Source organism: Amborella trichopoda, chromosome 9 (assembly GCF_054954075.1).
Source record: "Amborella trichopoda isolate Santa Cruz 75 chromosome 9, AtrichopodaSantaCruz75HAP2 v2.0, whole genome shotgun sequence".
NCBI classification, from domain to species: domain Eukaryota; kingdom Viridiplantae; phylum Streptophyta; class Magnoliopsida; order Amborellales; family Amborellaceae; genus Amborella; species Amborella trichopoda.
Window position 1 is genome coordinate 22,073,423 of NC_142344.1, and position 25,163 is coordinate 22,098,585.

The window sequence follows — 25,163 nt, forward strand, 5'->3', positions numbered from 1 at the left end:
ATTCCCATCTTTGATGAGATTCAGTTCATTTGCAGAGGTATGGACATCTTTTGAACGCATACTTGGAGGACGTCCAACACGTACGCAGATCGACTAGTGAAAGAAGGAGCTAGAAGACAGGGGCCCCCTTTTGATGCAGGATTGGGGGTAGTTTGACAGCTAGCCTAGCCAGTTGTCCTTACCGTGCACAGGAACTTATTTTTTGAAAGCTTATTGTCAATCAATGTAAAAGGGCGAATCTATAGGCCCTTATTTTTTGGCTTTACTTGACATCTCAACTTTTCTAAGCTTCCGTATATTGTTGTATCATCTTTGTTCATATTTGACCTCTTATTTTTTTACCAAGTCCTTGCCTGTGGGTGACTGCGGAAATGTGTTTTTGTAGTTTCTTTCTCTTTTAATACGAGTTAACCTTCCCTCAAAAAAAACTTTGTCCGACAAGTTCAGAAAAAGGGCCATGTGGAGGATTTCGTATAAAAGTGCAGTTGGGTCATTGATATATGTCATGTTGGGGGCAAGACCGGACTTATCATTTGCTATGAGTATGAGTAGTAGGTACCGGAGTACTTCAGGTAGGGAGCACTGGAAGGTGGTTAAAAGAGTTCTACGATATTTGAAGGGAGTCATTAGTCTCACACTCACCTATGGAGGAGGCTTGGACATACAAATATAGGGATATTTAGATGCAGACTATTTGGGTGATCCAAATGAAATGAAGTCCACATTTCGGTATATAACTTCACACCTGCCAGTGGAGCTATTTCCTGGTGCTCAAGGCAACGGGACGTCGTTACACTATTTGACTATGGAGTCAAAAGTACGTGGCTTGTTGTCTCGGAGCAAAAGAAGAGGTTTGGTTGAAGAAGTTCTTGAATTAGCTTAGATTTGATCCAGCAACGTGCCCATGCGTAAGGATCTTCTTCGACAACCAGGCATCGATTTGTGTGGCGGAAGAGTCACGATTTCGCAAGAAATTCAGGCACATTAAGGCAGACTATTATTGCATTTGCAATGAGATCAGAGCATGAGAGATCAAGGTTGTTTATCTCCCCATAGATGCTACATTAGCAGATCCCTTCGAAAAAGTATTGCTGGCAAATGTTTTTGCATGTACATGGTATGGGCTAGAGAGAGAGAGAGAGAGAGAGAGAGAGAGAGAGAGAGAGAGAGAGGGGAGGGAGGGAGGGAGTGATTGTATAGCATTCAAAGGCCGAGTGGGAGACGACGTTGGGGTTTGTTGCGTTTAAAGCCCGTGAGAGCATGTAACTAAGGATTATAGTGTGATTCAGTCGAAGAGTGTGATTGACTAACTTAGGGTTAAGCGGTCAAAAACCATTTTCACTGGGCATAGGGCACTACCATTGAGGGTTTTTAATTGGTCATCTCTTGTTGAGATTAGAGTGATGCCTAGGGATGGTTTGTAGGCTGGAGAACTCTGTGGTCACTCGTGTGTGGATGTAGACCTGTGAGAGCGAGGGCTAAATCGTCAAGAAATTTCTGCATGGAGTGTATACATGTCAGTCGCATATACTGGGAAGCAACCCTAAAAGGGATACATGCACATGTGTGTGGAGAGCCCTCCTTGCACTATAATGATATTTATGTGTGACTTGCTCTTAAGGGGGCAACATGTAATTTGCATTCTAGAAACATAATTTTGCTATTTATTGGCCAGCTTTGATGGGCCAATTATAAGCATGAGACTGTGGGTCATGGGTCTCGTTGGGTTCGTTTGTGAAGATAGTCGAGGTTCAAGGTTACTGGATCAAGTGAAGTGCCTTTACAATCACTTTTCTTGACCCTTAGTACGACTCCACTCCAATTTTTTTTTTTTTACAATTTAAGAAAATTTTTCTGAAATTTTTAGAGATTATTTTCAGCAGTAAAACCCCTTAAAGGACATTTTAGGTAATTTCTAAGATTATGGTGGGGTTGGTAGGAACTCGTGTTGGGCCATTGGATCCAGCCCCATGTTAGTCACACCCACATGTGTGGCATGTGGAGCCCATAGGGGCCTACACGTCACTCATAAAGTGGGATGCCCCCCTTCTCTCTCTCCTTGAAATCATTTTAAAATAAAAATAAAAGAGTTGGTTTTAGTTGGAAAGCTTGAGGAAGTCTTTGAAAAAGATTTGTGTCATTATTTTGTGTGAGCAACAGACCATTTTGTTTTTTCAAAATATTCTTCAAATCCTTTACCAAATCTTCCAACTTTGAACTCCGACAATCTTGTAACAGATAGGGGAATTCTAGAAGATTTGTTTTTGATTGGTCTTATCCTAGGTTGACTAGAAGTGGATATGTGTCAAAGATTCAAGGGATAAGGTTCCTAGATTCCTCCCTAAATTATAATGACTGATTGTTGGGATGGATGACTCAGATTTTTGTTCCTCTCTCAGCTTAGAGATTACTTGATATCCTATTGGTCATGATGAGTCATAATTAGATAAGGACTACCTAGCGGGGGGGTGCTTTCCCATTCTCTACATAAGTTTCTAGCCTCTCTCTCTGCTCCATGCACGCCATTCTTCTCTCTTTCTCTCTATGGACCCAGAGGGGTAGCAAGTACCACCAAAGGAAGCTGGGGGGGGCACACTACCTGCTAGTTAATAAGAGGGGCAAGCCCAGCCCTTGGATGACCAAGGGAAGTGCTACTTGTGACATGCCCTAGAAAGGTCCAAAAGGGGTCTAAAGAAACCCTAGTTGTTGTATATGCTCTCAAACCCTAGACCTAAAACGTATTTCCTAAGAAAGCTTTCTGACATAGAAAATTCAGCAGGACCAATGGGATCAGAGTGAGCCATTAGTCAGGTAATCGGGTATGGGGTGTACCAAGTCTTTAGGGGGTGAACCTAGATAAAGTCAAGTAAGTCTTCCCGGCTCTCCAAGTTTATTTTTCAGTAATTATTCTTCAATTTGATTGTGATTTCCAGGAACATTATGTACCAGAATTCTTGGTTTAAGATTGTATTCAGTCCCTGGATTGTGTCAAATTTATTTGGCAATAAAAAAAAAGATACTAGGTTTTATGTAGGGTTTTTATTTCTTGTTTACAGTAGTATTTTGTGGCTCTTGTAAGTGGAATTCAGATGCATTAATAAAAGAAAGGAGAAAATTTTTTGTTTTACTTCTTGGAGTTCGACAGAGCCACTTCTTTCAATAGGTGACATGAAAACCATAGAAGGGCCTAAGAATAAGCGAGTCACTAACCTTTTTTTCAAAGTTTTCAAACTCTGCTCCGGTCTCGGACTCGGCCCTGGCTTGAGCCAGGTAATTTGGCCAAGTTTGGACAGGACAAAAACAACTTAGAAATGTAATTTTTTTAAAAAAAATTACTGAAAAAAAGAAAAAAAGTAAAATAAGCAATAGAAATCATCAAAAGTTTATAAAAGTCCAAAAAAGTATATAAAAGATGGATTATTGAAAATTTCGAATTATAACTTGAAATATTCAAAAAGCTAAAACAAAGATTGAGCATGTAAAAAGAAAAATTTCCAGAACATCTTAAAAAACCTTATAAATCATATACAAATCATTTCTCAATCATACATTTAAGATTTTTTTAACAAAAATTGGAAAATTTTAATAATTTTAAATAGGGGCAAGTTGGCCCCAGGAACTCGCCTCGGCTATAGGCCTAGGATGAGTTACTTAATTGAGTCCATTTGGAGTTGGCAGAGTCTTGAAATACTGATTTTTATATGTAAATATGAGGCTGTATAATGTAATGAAAAGATTTATTAAATTGGATGAAAACTTGTGACTGTGTTTTAATGAGTGAAATGAAAATGTGTGATTGTAATATATGAGGTTGCTAATTATGAAAACTTGTGACTGTGTTTTAACAAGTGAAATGAAAATGTGTGATTCTAATATATGAGGTTGCTAATTTTCCTGTATGACTTTATTTCTTATTTTGTAGCATATGTGATTCCCGAGAAAAACTAAGCATTGTGGACTTCAATGGTCTGTCTTTCGGGAAAATGGATAAGCCCCTTTGGAAGACAAGGCAGCATTTTGGAAGTGGAAGAACTTATTTTTTTTCTTTTTTTTTTTTTAAAGGAATTAAAACTTACTGATTTGGCACCGTTGGTTTTGTATGATTAACTAGTTAATAGCCTTTAAGTGTCCTCTATGTGCTGCATATAGTGTTGGACAAGGATTTAGTGAAGTGTGATGTGCTCGATTTGCCATCAGAGTTGCACAAGTATAAGGCAATCATCATGCTGTTGAACCCTAACCGATGCCTCAGTATGGGTGGTTATCAGGTTCTTATTGCATGTCCGAATGATATTTTCTTTGCATCTCGTACTCTGGTGTTTCATTATTAAAAACGAATTGCTTGTCCTATCCAGGCCACATTGCACCTTGCTAAGGCGCCATGACCTTGTTGGCAAAGGCTGACAAAGTAGATTACTGATATCTCCCAAGTACTTTGATGGTCTTGGAGCCTGGGAGACACATGTAGACCATCACTTCGAGTTTTTATAAGCATTTTCCAGTACTTTGCAATAACTCTATTGAAAGCTCAATTCTTATTACAAATTCAAGATATTGCTTGGGACTTGAGTTTTTTTATAAATAAAGACCTAAAATTGAAATCAGTTATTACTCTACAAAAACTATTACACATATGGTTTATTGGTAATCTGATGCTGTTATAGTGTCACTAAATGTGTTGCTGACATTTGAAAGTGTTATTTTCAAATTGTGCTTGGTTGTTGAAAAATTTGTTGTATACAACATAGTTCAGTTCACACACAAACTTGTGATAATTATAATTCCATACCGTCCGCCTAATACAGCTTTTTTCCAGGTATTGGTAGGAATCATGTGAAATTAGGTCTAATTGCAACCTTGCTTTTATATTCACGAGGAACACAACATCCTAGCTTATGCTCTGAGGCTCTCCAGGTATTTATGCATAATGTATATATTTGTTTCAAAATGTAACTTCATGCAACCTACATCCTTGACTGCATCATCACATAATTCTTATAGTGGTTAATGTGCATTTGTCATTTTATGTGCCTGAAATAGAGACTGCATGTGTTTAGGGACTTAAAAAATATGCTGTTTGGGGCAATTGTGGAAGACAAGTTTTTTCCTTAGATGGACAGGGTTTTTTTTCTTTAGGTTGGTGGATTTTTTTTTTTCTTTCTTTTTTTTTTTTTTGGGCGGTTGATTGGGGGTTGGGGAGGGGGATTAACACCAGAGATTTCGCCTGTAGGAGAGTCATAGTTGTGAAGGAATATACTTGTTTTCTCACGTGTTTGCCTGTTGGTTCAATTAGTGTTTGATTTATAAATATTTAGTTGATATATTATTTCTATGACATACGGGAAACTTGCTATTTGTAATATTTTTCAACGACCTTTGGGCAACAAATATTTTCTTTGGTGGAAGTTACATGTTAGAATAAAATAATGGTAGTTCCTGTAGACTCACATGGATGCACCCATGCACACACATCACATACATAGGGTCTTGAGTATCTTTTTCATTTGAGCAAAGTGATTTTTTTCCCCCCACATGTCAAATAGCTCAAGCCTTGACTTATTTTCACTAAAAATCTGGATTAAGGTAAATTTGCATGCATGAGAAGTTGCTTTGACCTGTTCAGCATCTTTTGTTCATTCATTGTTACGAAGATTAGTGTGTGGTAATGTTAACTTTCATCAAAAAAAGATTAGTGTGTGGTCGAATTGATAAATTGTCCAGTTCCGTGGTTGGAGTGTTGGAGGCTGTTGAAATGCATAGAAGCATGTAATATTGTAGATGTTCTATTTTATATGTAAAGAACAATTACCAGAAATTCAATGCTGATGATTAAAATGAAAAAGAAAAAAAAGAAAAACCTCAAATTAAAGGCCGTATTATGATTAAAGAGCTCTTAGGGACAAAATTACTATTTTTAATTCAAGATGAGCTGCATTAATAAATGGACACAAACTCTTATATAAGGAAGAGGATTTCTTCACCACTATAACAGCAGCGGCAGTTGGTCATTATCCCTGTATTTCACTATAGCACATTATTTTGTTTGTTATTTGCCTTGTTTTCAACGAAAGGCAGTTGTTTCCATCATAAAATGAGCGAGCCCTGGCCATTACTTTCTGATTGTTTGCAAGTTTCAGTTTATATTGGTTTTTGCGTTATGCTTAGTTCCTAGATTTTTGTGTACTTTTGGTTTTTATACATGCAGGTTCTTAGAGCTGTAATACACAACTATCCCGAAGTAATGTCTGCTTGTTGGGAGCGAGTGTCTTGTATTGTTTATGAATTGCTAAAATTATCAAGCTCAGGTGGTACAAGCTATGAAATTCTGCTGAAGCCATGTAAAGGGGATTCTGGTACAGAAAGATTTGTTGTGGCAGCCATAAAGGTAAAGATGTGTGATCTTGCTAGTAAAATCATACATTGTGTTGCTTTGAAACGGTGAACTTCATGTGGTTTATGCGCTCCGCTATTTGTGCATTGCAGGCTAAGATGATGTTTCTATGCTCATATTTGCATATAAGTTGCCATCTGGATGCATTTCAGCAGAAACTCTTTAGTCTGGATTGGGGTCATCAATGATATAAAACGCTTCATTCGGTTCCTCCATGTGGAAAGAGACTGTGCATGAGCACATATATAGTTTTTGTCATATTTAGATGCTACTAATCTTTAAAATGCTGGACATATTGACACAAACAGTCTAAGTAAATGGACCATCTAGATAGAAATGCCGATAGTTAAACAATCTATCGATCCATATTTGTTTGGAGTTCTAGCACATGCTTTAATTGAGTTTAGAGTATCTCATACCATAGTTTCTGGGATTCTACGAACTTAGTGGCCATCACACTCCGGAATCTTGCTCTTGTGCTCCACAAAAGGGATCTTCAAGGGATCTCATTTTTTAAATTTTGAGATCTCGATCCCCACCTTAAAGACCGAGATAACGACCGAACTGATGATTTTTTTTTTATATAGCTGGCTAACAATGCAATTATATTTTTAATATAGTAGCATCCTTGCTGGCAAAAAGATCCGATTTAAAGAGTATATATAGTTCTATATAATCTTCAAGGTTGGGAGCAAGACCAAGGTCTTGATTGAGAGCTCCAAAAGGGTGGGATCAAGATCCAACATTTAGGGATCTCAATCTCCAATATGTGCATTGTACAAATGGTTTTACCGACCATATGGATCTTCTAGTCTTTCACGATCGCCTATTCCCGATCCCATTCTCGCTCCAGATCCCACTTTCAACCCCGACGACTATGTAGCATACCCTTTTTTGAAGGGGAAAGGTATCATTAAAATCATGGGGAGGAGTTAGTATTAGTAGTTAGCAAGCAATTGGTTAGTTGAGAATAGTGCAGGGAAATTATTTTATCCTGAGTATAGGGCTGAAATGGACTGCATGGTTGTCTCTCTACTTGTCTATGTCACTGTCACACTGTCACATATTGAACTATGTCAGGAAATAATAGGAGAGAAATTGTGTAAACATTTCAACTACTAAGAGAAATTGTGCAAACAAATTTATGCCATTGGCATCATTAGGTTCAACTTGGCCAATAAGAGTCAATGCATTCTAAAAGTCAGTCATCATCATCATTTTAGCCTTTCCCAATTAATTGGGGTCGGCCACATGAATCCTGGTTTTCCATTTTGCTCTATCAAAAGGTCATATCCTCAATGAGGCCATAAGTCTTCATATCCTTTCGGACTACTTCCAAACACGTCCTTTTGGGCCTACCGCTTGCCTCTTTCAGGCATCCTAAAAGTCAGTATGATTGTGAATATGAGCATGGCGTGAACCACCACTTTCTTTTGGGATATGTTGTTCAATGCTCAGTAATATATGTATACTCAAATATAAAAAACATTGAAAGAGTGTGGGCTATATTGCCATGTCAAGTTGGTTCTAGGGCATTGCCGATAGAGCTTTCCTTTTTGTAATTTTATTTCACCTTACATATCTGATGAATGAGCTTGATTAGCAAACTGCCCTATGATTACTTTTGAGCACTATGTGCTACTAGGTTATATACAGATTCCAAAGAACATGTGAGAACCATAGTTGTTGGAGGCGGGAGTGGGATTGGTTGGGGGAACACCGAAAGACCATGGTGGAAGCTCCTTGGGGTCAGAACTTAAGACTAATATCCGTACATTCAACAAGTTAAGGAAGCAAATCCTAGGAAACTTGGGAGAGGGATCCCATGTCATTTGGGAGGGATGTAAGCTCAACTATACATGAAAGAGATCATTTAGTAGTATATGATAAAAATATGATCGAGCCAATGCCCACTCAATCCATTATCATACACCTTAGCTTATTACCAATGTCATAGTAATAGTACTCCAATTTACTATTATAATACAATTTAATAATATCGTAAATTGACTTACTATGATAATAAATTGTAGTTTTCTAATACCATAAATCTAGTCAAGACGGTATGATATGTACCACGGTTTAACATATTCTAGAGAAATAAATTTATAATTCTAAGGAGAGGAGCAGTAGTTCAATTAATTGCGTAGCTTCTCTCCTTGGATGGATTCTACAAGCATGTTGACTGAAATTGCATTTTATAGGAACCGATATCCCTATTTCTCTAAACCTAGCTCCCGTTAAGATCTGTTTGAGGAACTGCAGGATCGAGTTCCTAAGGTGGGACCGCATCCTTTTCCCCAAGGTTCCCACAACTATGGTGAGAACCATTATCACAAGGTCTGCGTCCTATAGTGGAGTTATCTTTCGTTATGCTAGTTGCTTTCTCGAATGAGATGCTATTTTTGTTGTGTGTGAGCCAGTGTTTGCAAAATCGACCGGAACGGTTAACTGGACATGGGGCTAGGAGCAGTTCGAATCGGAACCGGACTAACCGGGGTGGTTAACTGAACTAACTGGTCAAGTAGATTTTTTTTAAAAAAATGGGTCAAAACCCCCCCCAAAAAAATGAATTTTTTTTTTTTAAAATAGAAAAACATAGATTAAGTGTATACTATCATATTACATATATTTATTGTACAAAAAAAAAGTTGAAACAAATTTTTATATAAATTAATATTTGAATACTATGGAGATATGGAAGACAATTTATAAATTTGACATAAATTCAATTGATAAAGTTACAAAGTCCAACTAACAATCGCTAGTAGTAATGAGAATAGTATGTGATTATAAATCAACTTGATTTGAACCATTTTTTAAGCCTAAAATTTTATAATTAGACATGAAAATAGATTTTAATCTTATTATAAAATTTGGTGGTGCGCCTTATTTTGATGTTTTAAGGTACATAATTGAGGGCTTAAACAATCAAAGTAAAATGCACCTTGAAATAGTATTAAAATTCAAATGGTGTTGTTTCAGTACTGAAAATCTTGATGACATTCTCAAAATCCATTTTTATCTCTAATTAAATAATTTTAAAATTTAGAGCTTCAAAATTGGTATATATCTGGCTTATCTATAAACACTAAAAAGTCTTGAAAATTGACTATCTAGAAAATGTATTACAAAATGCACTATTTCTAAAATACATTACACTATGCACTATTTCTAAGACTGAAAACCTACTACTATAATATTAAAAATATTGAGCAAAAAATAATCAAAGCAAAAGATCGAGCAACATTATCATGCACTTCTTTATTTTTTGTTAAAAAAATGTAACATTAAAAATAGAAGAATTAATTTTTTTGTCATATTCATCAAATGTAATTTTATCAAAAAACATAATTTTATTAAGAAAATTAGAAAAACATTTCACTTATTCATCATAAAACATAATTTTATTACGCGAAATATTTTTTTTTAGAAAAATTGATATCCCAAAAAACCCTAAAATCGAGCTGCAAATGTTTGTTTTTGTTAACCAAATTCATTCTTTTATTGAATGCAATGAATAATTTCAGTCAAATATTGTCTGAAAAATCCTAAAAAGGCTGAAAAATTAGGAAACAAATTTTTTTAAAAAATCGGGTTGGAGCTTACCTTATTTTCTTCCTACTCAAATGAAGCTTCAATCTCAAAATCAAGCTCGAAATCTCTCGATTTCAATGAAATCAGGAGTATAGAAATCTGGATATATCTGTGATCATTAAAAGCCCCCTATTTTTATCGAAAACAAATAAAAAACCAGTCTAAAATCCATAGATTTGTGAATTTTTCATGGAAATTTGAAGAACACCGAAATAATGCCCAAGAAATTGCAATTTCGAGCCCGAAATCTATGGATTTTGTTGAAATCAGGAATGTATTAGTCTGACCATCTCTTTTGTCTACAAAAGCTCTCCCTTGGGATCGAGAAAAAATCAACAACGCCAAGAACTTTAGATTGGCGGATTTTCATCAAACTAATGAAGAACAAATAAATAATGCCCAAGAAAACTTGAAATTCGGTGGTTTTTTATCTCAAATCGACTATTTTATAGAGTAACATTAATAATTTCGTTCAAATTATTTTCTTTAAAATCCTTAAAAGGCTGATAAAGTTCGTAAATTCAAATCAATCTTGAACCCAAAGAAAACCTGAGGGTTCTGTCAAAAATAACGGGCCCTGTATCAAATAACGGAGCTTTTATGTAACACCGTTATATATACTGTTATAATGTTAAAAATGGTTTTATGAACAAATCGGTTCGGTTAGGTAAAAAACCGGCTGGTTAGAATGAAAATCGAGCGGTTCGAACAGGTTCCGGCCGGTTTTGGCCCAGAGATTTCCTGGGGAGGTTTGTCCTATAGCTAATACTCTAAAACCGGTGCTAACCGGAATTGGGAGGGTACCAGTTCCGATCTAACCAACCGGTTCCGGTTTGAACCGACCGATTTTTCAAACACTGGTGTGAGCCATAGTTGTTGGAGGCTAGAACTGAAATGGGAGTGGAGGATTGTTGCTTGCTAGGAGTTCCTTAGTTTGGTTGTGCTACGAGGGCATAGAATAAATATATGGAACAAGGGAAATTTTACAAGTAATTTTATCAAAATATATGTAGATGCAAAATTAATATATTAGAAATATATTTACTTATATTTACATTAAATTTATTCAAATAAAATTTGAGAGTAATAACTCATATTTATTTACTCGAGTATTCTCGCGTATAAGTCCTTCACAATGACATTCTAAAAGTAGTTGTCTGATCTTAATTTAAAGGAAAAAGTTTATATAAGGTTGCAACCTTTTTGTTTTGAGTAAAGTTAACTTTTGTATTGCTAGGAGAAGTTAGATTACATATGTGTGGTAGTCCGAGAGAACCCTCTAGGCGGGTCTCTCGGTAAATCAAAGGTCAGCAGACCCTTTGCAAAAAATGGGCTTATATACTTGCCCGATTACAAAGGATTTACAGTAGGTTCACAAAAAATTGGGCTTATAGAATTGCTCGATTACAATGAGATGTTCTACGTTGTTTGCCCTCTATGGTCCAGACTAAAAAAGGAGATGGACCGGGCGTGGTCTTCTTCTTGGGTCCTACCCCGTCTTTCACTAGAAGATTGGCGAACTCGTTGGACGTCCTCTAGATATGCTTTCATGAGATGACCATATCCCTGTAACTGTAAACAATTTCATAAAAAATCGAAGCTCGGTATCATAGAGGTGGTGTCGTCCCGGTTGCCTAGGAGATAATATTGTGTGCATGTCCTTCCACTAACAGCTGTGGTCCCTAGGAATGGCCGAAGCTTTTGAGACCTAACAACAGGGCCATGGCTTCACCTAAAAAATCCATCGGAAAGGTTGTTTTAGTGTTGAAAAACCCTCTAATTGATCATCTCGACATCGAGATGTATGAATATAAAAATAAAATAAAAATTGAGTCCCAGAATTAGTGCATCTTCAACACATTATCTAGATTGTCCATTTTCAAGATTTTTAGATATTTATAGATCTACTTAATTTTAACTACTTTTGGAGTTTAAAATTTTATAATTAGATAGAAAAATAGATTTTCAGATAATGCTAGAAGCTTTTACATCAAAATTGCATGTTATGATGAAATTTGGAGGTGCGCCTTAATTGGATTGTTTAACGTTGCAACCTTGTAGAAACCACACCCTAATTTAAATGATAGTCAAGGATATTATTTCGGTTAAATAATTTTGGCCCTTGATAGAGTGGAATGATAGAGCAAGATTCGTGTAGCCAACCTCAAATAGTTGGGATAAGGCTTGGGTGATGATGATGAAGATATTATTTTGGTCAAATCATATACGTATCATGTCTATTTCTTCACATATTCCCCTTTATTTTATCTATTGAGAAAAACCTCAAACATGATATGTATTGAGTAAATAAATATAAAGATATAGAGATAGACAGAGAGATCACCTCTTGCTTATGCACATTTCAGAAAGCTAAAAGGTCAAAATCCCATAACTATTCTAATGTTGGACCCGCATCATTCCATACATAAAATGCGATTTTGTGATTGACGTGGATTTGAGAATGTCTTTTCCTTTGAAAAATATACAAAACATGGATTTGAATAATTAATATTTTTCTTGATGTGCATTTATTACTTCTCTATGGATACACATTATTGCTTTCTTTTTTTAGTTGATATGCTTTTATTGCTTCCTTTTCTATAATAATATCAAAAATATGGGTGTGTGATTCTATTGACTGACTTGTATTGCAAGGGATCATCCTTCCCGAATATGGTATCATGGCTAGACTACGATCCCACTCCATAATAGCAGGAGGTTGTTGAAGCGGTATCACAACCTATATATCAACATCCTAGTAACTAAGGGATGGACTATAGAGCATGTTTGGGTGTTCACTCCTTAGGGATATTCATCCATATATACCATTATACATAAGGAAAAATATATACATAGATGTACTTTTTATCTAGCTATTATCAAATAGCCGGTGTCCACAATGATTTTACACAAGCTGGGTTCCAAAGCATCTCATGTATATGCCTTCTGGTACTAAACCTGCACACTAAGATGAAAATAATAATAATAATCCTGAATGGTGGTTAGGGATTTGGTCCACTTTTGGCGGACTGCTATGGTATCCACCCTAGCTCAAACCATAGCCAGGGAGACCCTTTGGAACCAAGTCTTTTGGGATAATCCATACTCATTCCATCCTCCAAGCCCAAAATAAAGTTATTTTAATAAGCACACTGGGGGTGCATAAAATGAAACCAACCCAACTGGGATGCTGATCCATCCATTTTATGGATGTTCAGACCTAGTTCAGAGAGGACCCAAACTTAATTTTTTTTTTTTGGAATGTTGATTAAGGGATGATGAGATAATCTACTAATTTGGGGTCAAACAGAACCTAAGTTCTCAATCCAATACCATTATAGTATGCTTCAAATAGATGGCTCCGATTTACTATATTTTCTCGGGGTTCTTTTTGAAATTTCTTTTCATGATCTTGGTTGTTGTATCCAAGAGAGTGTGTGCAAAATTCAGGCTGAACAATTGTCTCTAAGGCTGTCAAAAATAATGTTTGTGGTCCAACCTAAGGTGTGTGTGTGGGTGTGTCTCTCTCTCGCTATATATATAGCTTTATCCCAACTATTTTGGGTCGGCTATATAAATCCTGTTATGCTATTTTGCTCTATTAAGGACCATACCCTAAGTCACCATATTGTTTTGTACTACTTCCATCCATGTCCTTTAGGACCTGCCCCTTGCCCTTTTAGAGCCTTTCACTTGAAACAACTCGAACCTCCAAATCGGTGTTGTATATATATTACACACATATAGCTACACCCCATTTGGTGTGAGGCCTTATCGTTTTCAACAAAAAGTTGACCTGAACATCCAAAAAGGCGCAATGCACTGTGTTGTTTATAAGGGCCTATTAGTCCTTTGTAACGATTTAAAAGTTTTAAGAAGATGAAGAGAGAGAGAGAGAGAGAGAGAGAGAGAGAGAGAGAGAGAGAGTCTTGAATGAGAAAAATGCAGATGCTTTAAAAACTCCAAAACACATTCATTCCATGATTTCAAACTTTGAGTGGCCATAGTTGGCTTGAACTGTTTCCATTGCATATTTCTAGTTCAGAAAACTCTAGAATCACTAAAAGTAGATCCTAGGAATTTCTTCAATCAAACACTGAGCCTGAGAAATGTCAAGGAACTCAAACCCGAAATTGACAAAAAGCAATGTAACTTAATTGCAACTTAAACTAATGAATTACAGATTAAAAAACCTACGAAGTTCTCCAATCAATGAACTGCAAAGTACATCCTCATGAAATCAACAGAGGATCCTTAAATCGTTAGAGTACTAAAATTCCCTTCCATAAATAGTTGCATTGCATCCTTTGGATATTTGTGGTTAACTTTTTGTTGAGTATGATAAGGTTTTACACTGTGTGTGTATGTGTGTTCGTGCATGGGTGCATGCTATAGTTACCAGGATCTTTTGAAAAGAAGGTTGCTCTCGCTCTGGAAGCTCAATCATGTGCCCCGAGACATGGGATCTCAATTCTGGTCATTTCCCTCATTAAGGATCTCGATCTGGGAAATCAAGGAATTGGATCCCAAGTTAATGGGATCCAGATCGCCCGAAATCATGGTTCCATAAGTGACTAGAACAATGATTTCACCAACTTGGAATCAAAGAACTTCTATTTGGGAGCGAGTTTCACAACACATTTTCAAGTTCATATACAATGGAGTGTGGATCTCGAATTTTTTATGACCTACAAACCTTCTAAAGGATTTGATTTCCTATATATTTTACAGTTTACAACTATACACAACTTGTGAATTGTGACTTGTGACTAGTTCCAAAGAAAGGTAACAAGAGAGGGCAAGGAGAGAGAAGGACTTTTATCTCTTGAGTGTTGGTCGCCCAAATTGACTTGCTCATAGGCTTGTCTTATAGGTGATGGAATAACATATATGCTTGCAAATGTAAGGTCTCTATTGTTTTTATGTCGTTGAGCCCCTAGCAATCGTTGATGAAGGAGAGCTATGAGATTATACATAACAATGCTTTCCTCTTTTTCTTAATCATCTATTGCAACACTTCTTTTTTGAAAACATCTATCATAGCATTCTTAAATATAATTAGCGATATATAGTTGAGGGGGAATCGCCCAATCCAACCAATTGTACCAAAAATGAGGTTGTGTGCGTACTTAGCCAGACCAATATTGGTAGGTGTGAAATTTTTGTAATAGACGCACATGAGTAATTTTTCTGGCTTGCATAAATAATTGTTCAATGGAATTCGATCCTGAACTAGAATACTATGGATAAATGATCTTGGGGACCTCGATCCTAAGCTTGACGGTCCGCGATCCCATTCAGTTTAGCATTTGCTTATGGGCAACTATGGGACATGCTCCCTTAATGTTGGGATCTCAATGCCTTTACAATGTATGGAACTCGTTCCCTGAACTACCGAGATCTTCAAACCTCCCTAGCTCCTGCGTTCATGTTTCCTACGCCGAAGCTAACCTTGCTTCAATGCTCCCATTCCTGGTAATTATGGTTCATTCATGATTGCATGCTTGCTTGTGCAGATGCACACTGGTTTGGGTGTGGGTGTGGGTGAAGTAAGAGTGAGTGTGTGTGTATGTGTGTGCATGTGTTTGTGCGTGTGTGTTGATTTTCTAGATGAGATCTACACGTGCAAAGTTTGGGGTCCAACTGACCCCTACTTCTCAAACAAAGTGTCTTATATTACAGTATAAGCCTGTTGGGTTATGTATTCTATTCCCATATATAATATATATCATATGTTCTTATATATCATATGTTCTTACATTTTTTTCCCTTAATACTTGCTCTATTATCTAATAGCCTGATTGCCCTCTTGGTCCCAAGCTTAATTCTGACGTTAGATATTGGTTAGAATGCATCTTAGATATATCTGAATAGTGATAGAGTACTTCAGTTTAATACATTAGTTTCTCCACAAACAGTAGCACTTCATTGGAATGGACTGAATGCAGTTTCAATTAAAAGTCCCAGTGTTTGTATTTGGGCTTCTTGATTGTTCACTGTCAGCAGATCCATGTTTTTGCATTGCTTTTATTATGGATGATCCTTTATTGAGAGATTTTCCTCTTGATCAACCGCATTTGTGTTTATTGATATATGTTATCTATGTTTTAACACGCAGTTCCTTGCAGTACTTTATTATGTTCTTGCATGATGTTCTCTAGTTAATTGTAGCCGACTTGTATTTTTCAGGCATTGGATGAATTGCTTAGAGCGGTATCTGGATTCAAAGGCTTGGATGATATCATCGATGACAGACCAATGGATTCTCTCTTTGTTTCCAAGATTCCAAGAAAAAGCACAGTATATTCAGCTCCTTTGTTAGGTGTAATAGATGGCAAGGAAGTCTTTAAAGCAAGTTCAATTTCTGATACACCAGGAAGCAAAGAGTGGAATGAAGTGATTGAGAAGCATCTCCCCATGTGTCTGTTAAATGTTGCTCCAATGGTTGGTATTTTAATGTTAACTTCGTACTTATGTCCATACAAGAAAAAATGATGATAATTATTTTGGTTAGCTATGATTTTTTATCAGTGTACAATATCTGTTCAATTTTTTATCTGCTTTTGCTTATCATTTGGACTGTTTGTTTGTCTTGTATGCACATCATCCATCTGTACACAGATCCTACATCCTTGTGGTGTTGGAGTTGGAGCTTCCAGTCTCCCACCCTGAGACGTGGATTGGGTTGTGTTCTTAATATTTAGTTCCTGCTGATATAACTAGGCGCCATTTAAGTGTTTGGTCAAATTTGTTTTGTTATTAGGGGATTGTAGCATGTAATGCATTCTGTCAATTGCTTCGCTGGATTCAACAGGCACTTCAGTGACCTTTCTGCCTTTGTAGTCTGGTAGTAAAGCTGAGATGGACATGTGGAATCATTGATGTTTGACGGTTTTGGAGCTTTTAGGGCATGATGCATGTAGTTGAGTTCTCTTTATCGAATCAAATATTTTATTAACCAAGGTTCCAGAAAACCTTCGCCCCTCTTCAGTGCGGATACTAATAAAACTGTTAATCAAGAGGTGTTGTTGTTCACACTAAGCTTCGGCAAAGATTTCATTTGCTACACGTACCCACAACATTGAATTCCACCCTTGAGTAGCATTTAAACATGGTATCTTCATGGTTGTGATTCTATTATTGAAAGATAGCTATGTCTGCTGATGGTTCTCCGTGGTTGTTTGCTTGCAGATACGATCTGCTGCAATAATTTGTTTTGCTGGCTTAACATCCTCTGTATTTTTCTCCCTCTCCAAGGACAAACAGGATTTTGTGCTTTCTTCTGTTGTGAGTCTCAGTTAATAACCTTTTTCTTATTTTCCTAGTGTTTCATGCCATATTGCATGCTACTGATTCTGATCTGACCATTAGTTTTTTTGCTGAAAAATATATGTAGGTTAAGGCAGCCTTGTTTGATGAGATTGCAGCGGTTAATGCAGCATCATGTCGAGCAATAGGTGTTATATCATGTTTTCCTGAAATACCACACAGGTTGTGATACATTTTCATGTCTAGCAGTCACATCGATAGGCCCATTTATTTGTTTTACTTGTGGAAACTGATTTGGTTGTGTTCAACTTACGAAATCCTTGCCTTGTAGTGCGGAGATTATGGATCAGCTTATCCATGCTATTGAGGTTAACACTCACAATGCATTAGTTTCGGTATGTACTAAACTAAGTTCAAAGTTTTGATCTTCCAATTTCTTATGTATTCTTTTATTGGAATATTTGTGCAGATCTTTTGATTAATATCATCTTGTGTAAATGTTCCCTTGTTTAGGTGCGGATCGCTGCCTCTTGGGCTTTGGCAAACATTTGTGATTCTCTTCGCTATAGTGCTAGCAATCTGCAGTCAGGGAAGTGTTCATCAGGTAAATAAATAGTTTGATGGTACACATGAAGTCTTTATCTGTGGGTCTATTTTTACTCAGTTTAACGGCTATTTTGTTTATGATGTCAGGTCCAAATACGAACCATCACCGTGCATCTGTTTTAGCTGAATGTGCTTTGCGGTTGACAAAGGATGGGGACAAGGTAATAAAACATTGCAAATGACCTGTCAACATAAAAGCGATATTAGAATGGGAGGTTATACATACTCTTTTTTAAAGCAAAAAGTTTTAAATACTCGTGGCCTTGATAACCTAATAATCGTGCTTAACATTATATAAACGTTCCAATATATTTTTCATTATGTTACACTTGTGGTTATGGATGTTTACGGAAAAAGATGGAAGAGAAGGGGCGAAATTAATTGGTGTCCAATAATTAGGTAGTGAAATTTTAAAAATGAGAAAATAGACTTATTTAGGGATAAATTTGTAAAAGAATGAAAATAGAACTCTGAACACGAAGTTAATGTTATGTTTAATGAGTAAAAGAATGAAAATGGAACTCTGAACGTGAAGTTAATATTATGTTGAATGAGATGGCTAACGCTATTAAGAAAGTGACAAAAGTAGTTTTAGGAGAAACTAGAGGGAAAAGAAATTCTGATTAGGAAATTTGGTGGTAGAGTAATGAGGTTTTGAAGGCCATAACAAAAAACGATCATGTTAAAACTTGTCAATGTAATAGATATAATCAAAACTTAGAAGAATATAAAAATGTTAGAGGATAATGCTAAGAAACTAGTAAGTAATGCTAAAACTAAGGCATATGACAATCTGTATGATAATATTGGAACAAGAGATGCTGAAAAAGATGTCTTTAAACTAGTAAAAATGAGAGAGAGGAAGTATAGGGATCTAAACTATATTAAATGCATTAAGAGCGAGGACTATAGGATGTTGGTGGAGGATGACAAGGTCAAAGAAAAGTGGAGAGTTTACTTTAAAAAATTGTTCAATGACGAGTACAATAGGAACACAGCGCAAGGAGAAACCTTTGGCATAAATGAGGGTGCTGGTGATAGACACATTTACAGGATTAGTATATATGAAGTGAAATAAGCTTTGAGGAGGATGAATATAGGAAAGGCTTTAGGACCAAGTGGTATGTTGATAGAAGTTTGGAAGTACATTAGGGAGATTAGCATATGCTGGTTGACCAAGTTGATTGACAAGTTGTTGAGAACAAAGAAAATGCCAGTGAATGGAGGAAAAGTATTGTGGTACCTATTTATATAAACAAAGAAGACACATAGAATTATAGGAATTATCGGAGGATCAAACTTATGAGTCGTACTATGAAGCTGTGGGAGTGAGTGATTGAGCAACGAGTAAAGCATGAAATGAGTGTATCAAAAAATCAATATGGTTTTATTCCAGGGAGGTCAATTGTGTCCATATTTCAACTTAGACAACTGATTAAAGAGTTTAGGGAAAAGGGAAAAGGGAAAAGACCTCCACATGGTCTTTATTAATTTAGAGAAGCTTAATATAGAGTTCCTAGAGTTTTAATTTGGTAGGTGTTGGAAAAGAAAGGAATCTTCAGATCCTATATTGACATAGTGAGAGATATGTACAAGGGAGCACTAACTAGTGTGCCACAGCTAATGGAGAGACTAGTGATTTTTTAGTAACAATAGGCTTATGTTAAGCGTCAGCGTTGAGCTCATATCTCTTTGTTTTAGTTATGAACGAGTTAATTGGGCACCTACAAGATGAGGTACCATAGAGTATGTTGTTTGCGGATGATATAGTTTTGGTTGAGGACACTAGAAGCTGCTTCAGCGCAAAGTTAGAACTTTGGAGGGATGTTCTAGAATCTAAAGGTTTTAAAATTAGCCGAATTATGACAGAATATATGGAATACAAGTTTAGTAATAATAGGAGCAGAAACAAGGAAGTAGTTAAAATTGATGGACAAGAAATATCTAAAAGAGGCTATTTCCAATATCTTGAGTCGATAAACAAGGAAAGTGGAGAGATTGAGGAGGATGTCGCACATAGAATTAAAGTTGGGTGGACAAAGTGGAGATGCGCAACAGAGTTTTACGTGATCGCTGCATACTAATGAAGCTAAAGGGGAAGTTCTATAGAACAACTGTGAGACCAGCTTTGCTTTATGGGACAAAATGTTGAGTCAAGAAACAACATAACTGTAGGATGAATGTAGCTGAGATGAGAATGCTGAGATGGACGAGTGGCAAGACAAGAAATGATAGAATTCGAGAGAACTTAGATGTGGCTTCAATAGGTGATATGATGAGGGAAAGTAGATTTAAGAGGGCGGGCCATGTACTACGCAGACCCAATGTAGCATCAGTTAGGCGGTACGATTTTGTTCAAGTGGAAGGCTCTAAAAGGATAAGGGGAAGGCCCAAAAAGAGGTGAAGGGAAGTAGTGAGAAAAGATATGCGAATTAATGGCCTTACTGAGGGTATGGCTCTTGATAGAGCAGAATGGCATAATAGAATTTGTGTAGCCGACCCCAAATAGTTGAGATAAGTCTCTGATGATGACGGTGATATTTTTGTTATGTTATGTTTATTTGCATCTAAATTTGCTACTTCTTTTCGTGAAGCAATAAATTCCATTAGGCATCGGGAAACACAGGAGGAGAAACAAAGCAGTTTAGAGACCCTACGAACTCAGGGTGTTTCTAGTTACACTCATATTAGTACATGAAAGTTATCTAAGACCATGTCTAATAATGTATGGAGATCCCAAAAGATACGCTCCTAAAAGCCACCGGATAACTACGAGAAATGCCTTCAATTATCATACGGTTAAGAAAGATTCCATAAAAAATCCATGGTCCCTGAAATATAGCATTGATCTAAGGCTGTTATTTGTTTACCCCAAAGAGCTATATCAAAGATGTAGTGGGACCCTGGCAAATCTAGATTTTTTATTGTGCTACTACTAATATTTATATTCAAATTTCAGGAGGTGGAGAGATGACTAGTTTGGTGTTGACTTGGGATACAATCCCCTGCTCATTCTCTACCAGGAGCCATGGATCCCCACTCTGGTGGTGTCTTCCAAAGCAGGCTTTCAGTTCTTCTGAGGAATTATTTCTCATTGACATCCTGTCTAGTTGCCAGGGATTGTCCTTATGCATCCCTTTAAGAATGTGGCCGTTAATATCCACACCTTTCAAATGACTGCTGGTTTACTCATCCAGCACAGTGACAGGCCCTCCTTTTCCATCTCATAAAGGAAGTATTGTGCATAAGATCTAAAATAGATTGAAAAAAAAGCCAATTAACTTTGAATAGTCTTGGATTGCCTTCCTCAATTTCCAGGTATAAATACCTTTCAAATGAAGCAGTTGATGATCCATCACTTCCCCTGTCCATTAGTTATACTAGAACAGCATGTTAAATAGATATTTGAAGTGCCTATTGCACAAGAATGTATCTTAGCAGGTGAATCAAGAGCGGGGAGCCAACCTAAAAGGTCATGTTTCGCCCCCAACTTGCTCACATAGAGCAACTCTTTCTTCTTGCTGCTCAAGTTCCTTGCAGAGACTTTACTAAGAACTAGCAAGATTTGGCTTCCTAAATTATCTGATCTTATCAACCTTCCTTTCTGATGTAAGTTCCCTTTAGTGATCGAAGGCGTTCAACTATTTGTTGTAACGTCTGTCTCCTTTTTAAGCGGTTGCTCAACCACAGCTATCATTTCGGGAAAGTGAACTTCCAGTTTGTGGTTCTCCCTGCACTTAAAAGTTCACATATGATATGACTTCCAAACATACCCCTTGTGAGTTGTCTCATATGCATTTTCATGGGTCTGTCCTTTTTGGGAAAGTGAACGTCCAGCTTGTGGTTCTCCCTGCACTTAAAAGTTCACATATGATATGACTTCCAAACATACCCCTTGTGAGTTGTCTCATATGCATTTTCATGGGTCTGTCCTTTTTCAAGCAGCTTTTATTCTTAATATTGCTGTCAATGTTGTACTAGATTCAGAATAGGAATTAGCTGGGATTTTATCTAATGAGTTGTTTAAATGGGGCAAAAGCTTATTCAATGTTGACTTCGTAATGCATGCCTTGTCAGTGGTCATGTCTGAATTTTCTTGATGTTTGTGTCCCTTTTCATTGCACCTGCCATTCTTTACTTAATATTGGTGTTGTCAATGTTGGTTCCCTGCATAGAATGGGCATTAGCTGTGTTTAGATAAACCATGGGAAATTTTATTTTTGTGATGCCATTTTGCTAAAATGCAAAGGCTTTTTTTTTTTTATGATAATTAACATATCTCAAATTCTCTCTATTTTGGATATAAAAGTAAGAGGCTTGATATAGCAAACCAACTTGTTGTTGATACAGTTCTAATCAACCCACCTTTGCCTCCACAAAAAAAAAAAGGAACATAAAGAGGTTGTACTAATGTAATAGTTTGGTCCTAGTTTGGAATGGATCTTTATGTCAGAAAACCGAGCCTCATTTGACCCGAATCTTTCTTTTATACTACTACAAAATCATCAAATGATTCCAGCAGAATTATACCTGGTGATGGAAGTGTCATCACTCAAAACGAGTTTACAGCACCTGCTATGGGAGATAGAGCCAACACGGGGCTTTCCGGAGGTGCTAACTGGAGCCCTATTCTTGTAAACTGGATCATTAAATTTCTCACAACCACCCCAATGGATTTATTTGAGATCAGACAATACCTATGAGATCATACAATGTCTTCCTAGTGATTAGTCTACAATGCCTTCCTAGAGTGATTAGTTTGAAAGCCAAGAGTGCAGCTGTGTGATAATATTCTTGAAAAAATCCACTAGCTAGAAATACATATTCTAGATTCAAATATGAGAGGCACTGTTCACTGTGCAACAATCTGCAACAATCTAATCTGCAGCAGCCCATATAAATGTACAAAATTTGCTGACAGGGTTGATATTTTGCAGCCATACTCTTCACAGGAAGCAATTCCTCCATCAAGAAATTCATGTTGGATTTTGGCAAGACCTACTTGTGGGGAGAGGCCATTGGGAGAAAGGTCCCAAGGCTATTGAGGGTTGCAGTTATCGCTGAAAGCTCAAGTGAGTGAATATTTTTTGATGGCTGGATGCAGAGGTCTGGAGAACTCAGTTTTAGAGAGCTCTTGAGGAGGAGAATATGGTTTACTTTTTAAGATGGATGGGTGGATTTGAGAGGATATATATTCTGCAAGAAAGGGGAGACCTTTGGGTATAGAAAGTTGAAGTAAGGGGTCGTTTACATCCAAATCATCCTCTAAGGTCTAAGTGCGGGTGGAGGACAGGGTTAAGTCACTGATGGTGACTATGGTGTGGGGGGTGAGTGCCCCATTCAAGACAGCAGTTTTCAGCTGGCTGACTTGTCAGGAAAGTATCTTAATGTTGAACATCTGTAGAAAAGAGTGATGCAGCTGCCCCATATGTGCATTGTGTAATGTAGGGAAGAAGCTGAATTGGTAGGGCATTTGTTTATTTGTTGCAATGTGGCAATGGCCATTTGGTCCTGTGGACTTTAAAATGATGTAGGTTATCCCAGCTCCAGTGGAAGAATTCTTTAAGGGATGGTTTTCGATGCCATTGCCAACTAAAGCTAATATGATGCAGAAGCTTTGTGGCCTTACTGTTCTTTGGGATACATGGATGGAGAGGATTAAAAGAGTTTTCCCAAGTGGAGTGGTCAATGTGGCTTTCTTAGAGAGGGGATTTAGGACACAGCCATAACCTGAGCATCTTACTCATCCTAAGGTGAATTTTTTCAGGGAATGGAAGTCGGATTTGTCTTCGAGACCTTTCTTACCTCTATCACTGAAGGTATGATTATTCCCTAGGTGTGAGATGCCAAAATTGAAGTTGATGGGGTCTCTAAGGGAAATGTGGAGCGGAGGCATTTCTTGGGGTGAGATGAACTTTAGAGTCAAAGCATATTCAGGGCCATTGTGTCATTGTGACCCCACTTATGTGGAGATGAGATCTCTGTTGATGAGGTTGCAATTGTGACGCAGCTGAAAAATCACCAGCTGCTAACAACCGGCAGTACAGCTGCTTTTCTAGAGAGGGGAAGATTAAACTGAGAAGAAATTGGCAAGATAAGGCACAAATGAAGGGAGCTAAGACCTCCACCACACCACATCTTTGTATGTTAACTGTGTTTTTCCAATCACTAAATAAACCTCCTTACGATAGATGTCCACCTCCCCTTTTTAAGAGTCCTTTTCTCTCTAAAAGATAAACTATACCTATTATCTAATCCTCTATTTCTTACTATCTATTTCATGTCCCCCACAAAAGATAAACTTTTTTGTGCCGCTTATCTTTCTAAAAGATGACTCTTCCTACAAAACAACTCATACAAAAAAAACGCTCTTATCCTTCTTACAACCAAAAACAAAAAAGACTCTATTATCCAAAAGCAAAAAGCCTTGCTTACAATAAAGACTTTGCTGGAAAAAAAAAGATGAAAAAAATAGGATAATTCCTCATAATGCCTTCTTCTTCTGGTCCCTATCTGTTCACTCCAAATAATCTTAGCGCGATCATCTCAAACCTATGAAAATTAAGATAAAAATACAAATCATCCATCTCTTGATCTGCATCATTGGAGAAAACTTGCCCTCGAGTTTTGAAATGGGTTAATATAAATTCGCCTCCAAATACAAGGTCTTTCTTAACCCGAATATTGCGCATTGACATTAGGGCTTGATCCTAGGACCCGTGGGTTATGGGCCTGATTAAAATATCCTCGATCCAATTACTGAAGGTTTTGACACAACTAACTCTAGTTGTGTGCAACTATGGCGTGGAATCTTCAAATTAGAAACAAGAAATGTCAACGACACCATTGGCGAGAGAAAAGAACTCTTTAGGGTCGATGCCTCCAGCTGCTTCTTTTACCTCTTCACCATCACTATCCACTTCATTACCATCATTGCCATCATCACAATCACCTGTAACTTGTTCTTTATCGTAGATAGGATCTCCAAATTCTTTGTCTTCGCCATCAAATATAGGATCTCTAAATTCTTCATGTTCACCATCAAAGATAGGATCTCTTGGTTCTTCATCAACAATAGGACCACTATCAAAGATAGGACAATCCAATTGAAGATTGGATCCTTGTTGTTCTCCTTCAAACTCAGATAGATCCACTTTAATGTTAAAATCATATGATCTGCTCTCTTGAACATGAGGCTCTCGATGCAGAGCGTGTCCAAAGATCGGGTTCTCAAAAGCTGCTTCTGACTCACTACCATCACCATCGTGTCGGAGCTGGGTTTTGCACCAACCATTGCGTT

The 25,163-nt window shown here is 37.0% G+C and overlaps 1 protein-coding gene across 8 annotated transcripts in view; it reads left to right on the forward strand.

Moving 5' to 3' along the window:
- Positions 1–25,163, forward strand: part of LOC18436451 (ARM repeat superfamily protein) — a 69,799-nt gene that overhangs the window by 32,022 nt on the left and 12,614 nt on the right. For all 8 annotated transcript variants that reach the window (XR_016040035.1, XR_016040033.1, XR_016040036.1 and 5 more), the window contains 8 exons: positions 4,817–4,914; positions 6,206–6,385; positions 16,178–16,432; positions 17,180–17,275; positions 17,385–17,479; positions 17,589–17,652; positions 17,771–17,861; positions 17,951–18,024. Coding sequence is in view for 5 of the 8 variants with exons in the window: in XM_088845806.1 (XP_088701932.1) it covers positions 4,817–4,914; positions 6,206–6,385; positions 16,178–16,432; positions 17,180–17,275; positions 17,385–17,479; positions 17,589–17,652; positions 17,771–17,861; positions 17,951–18,024 (953 nt within the window). In the remaining 3 variants the exon portion in view is untranslated. The remainder of the gene's footprint in view (positions 1–4,816; positions 4,915–6,205; positions 6,386–16,177; positions 16,433–17,179; positions 17,276–17,384; positions 17,480–17,588; positions 17,653–17,770; positions 17,862–17,950; positions 18,025–25,163) is intronic.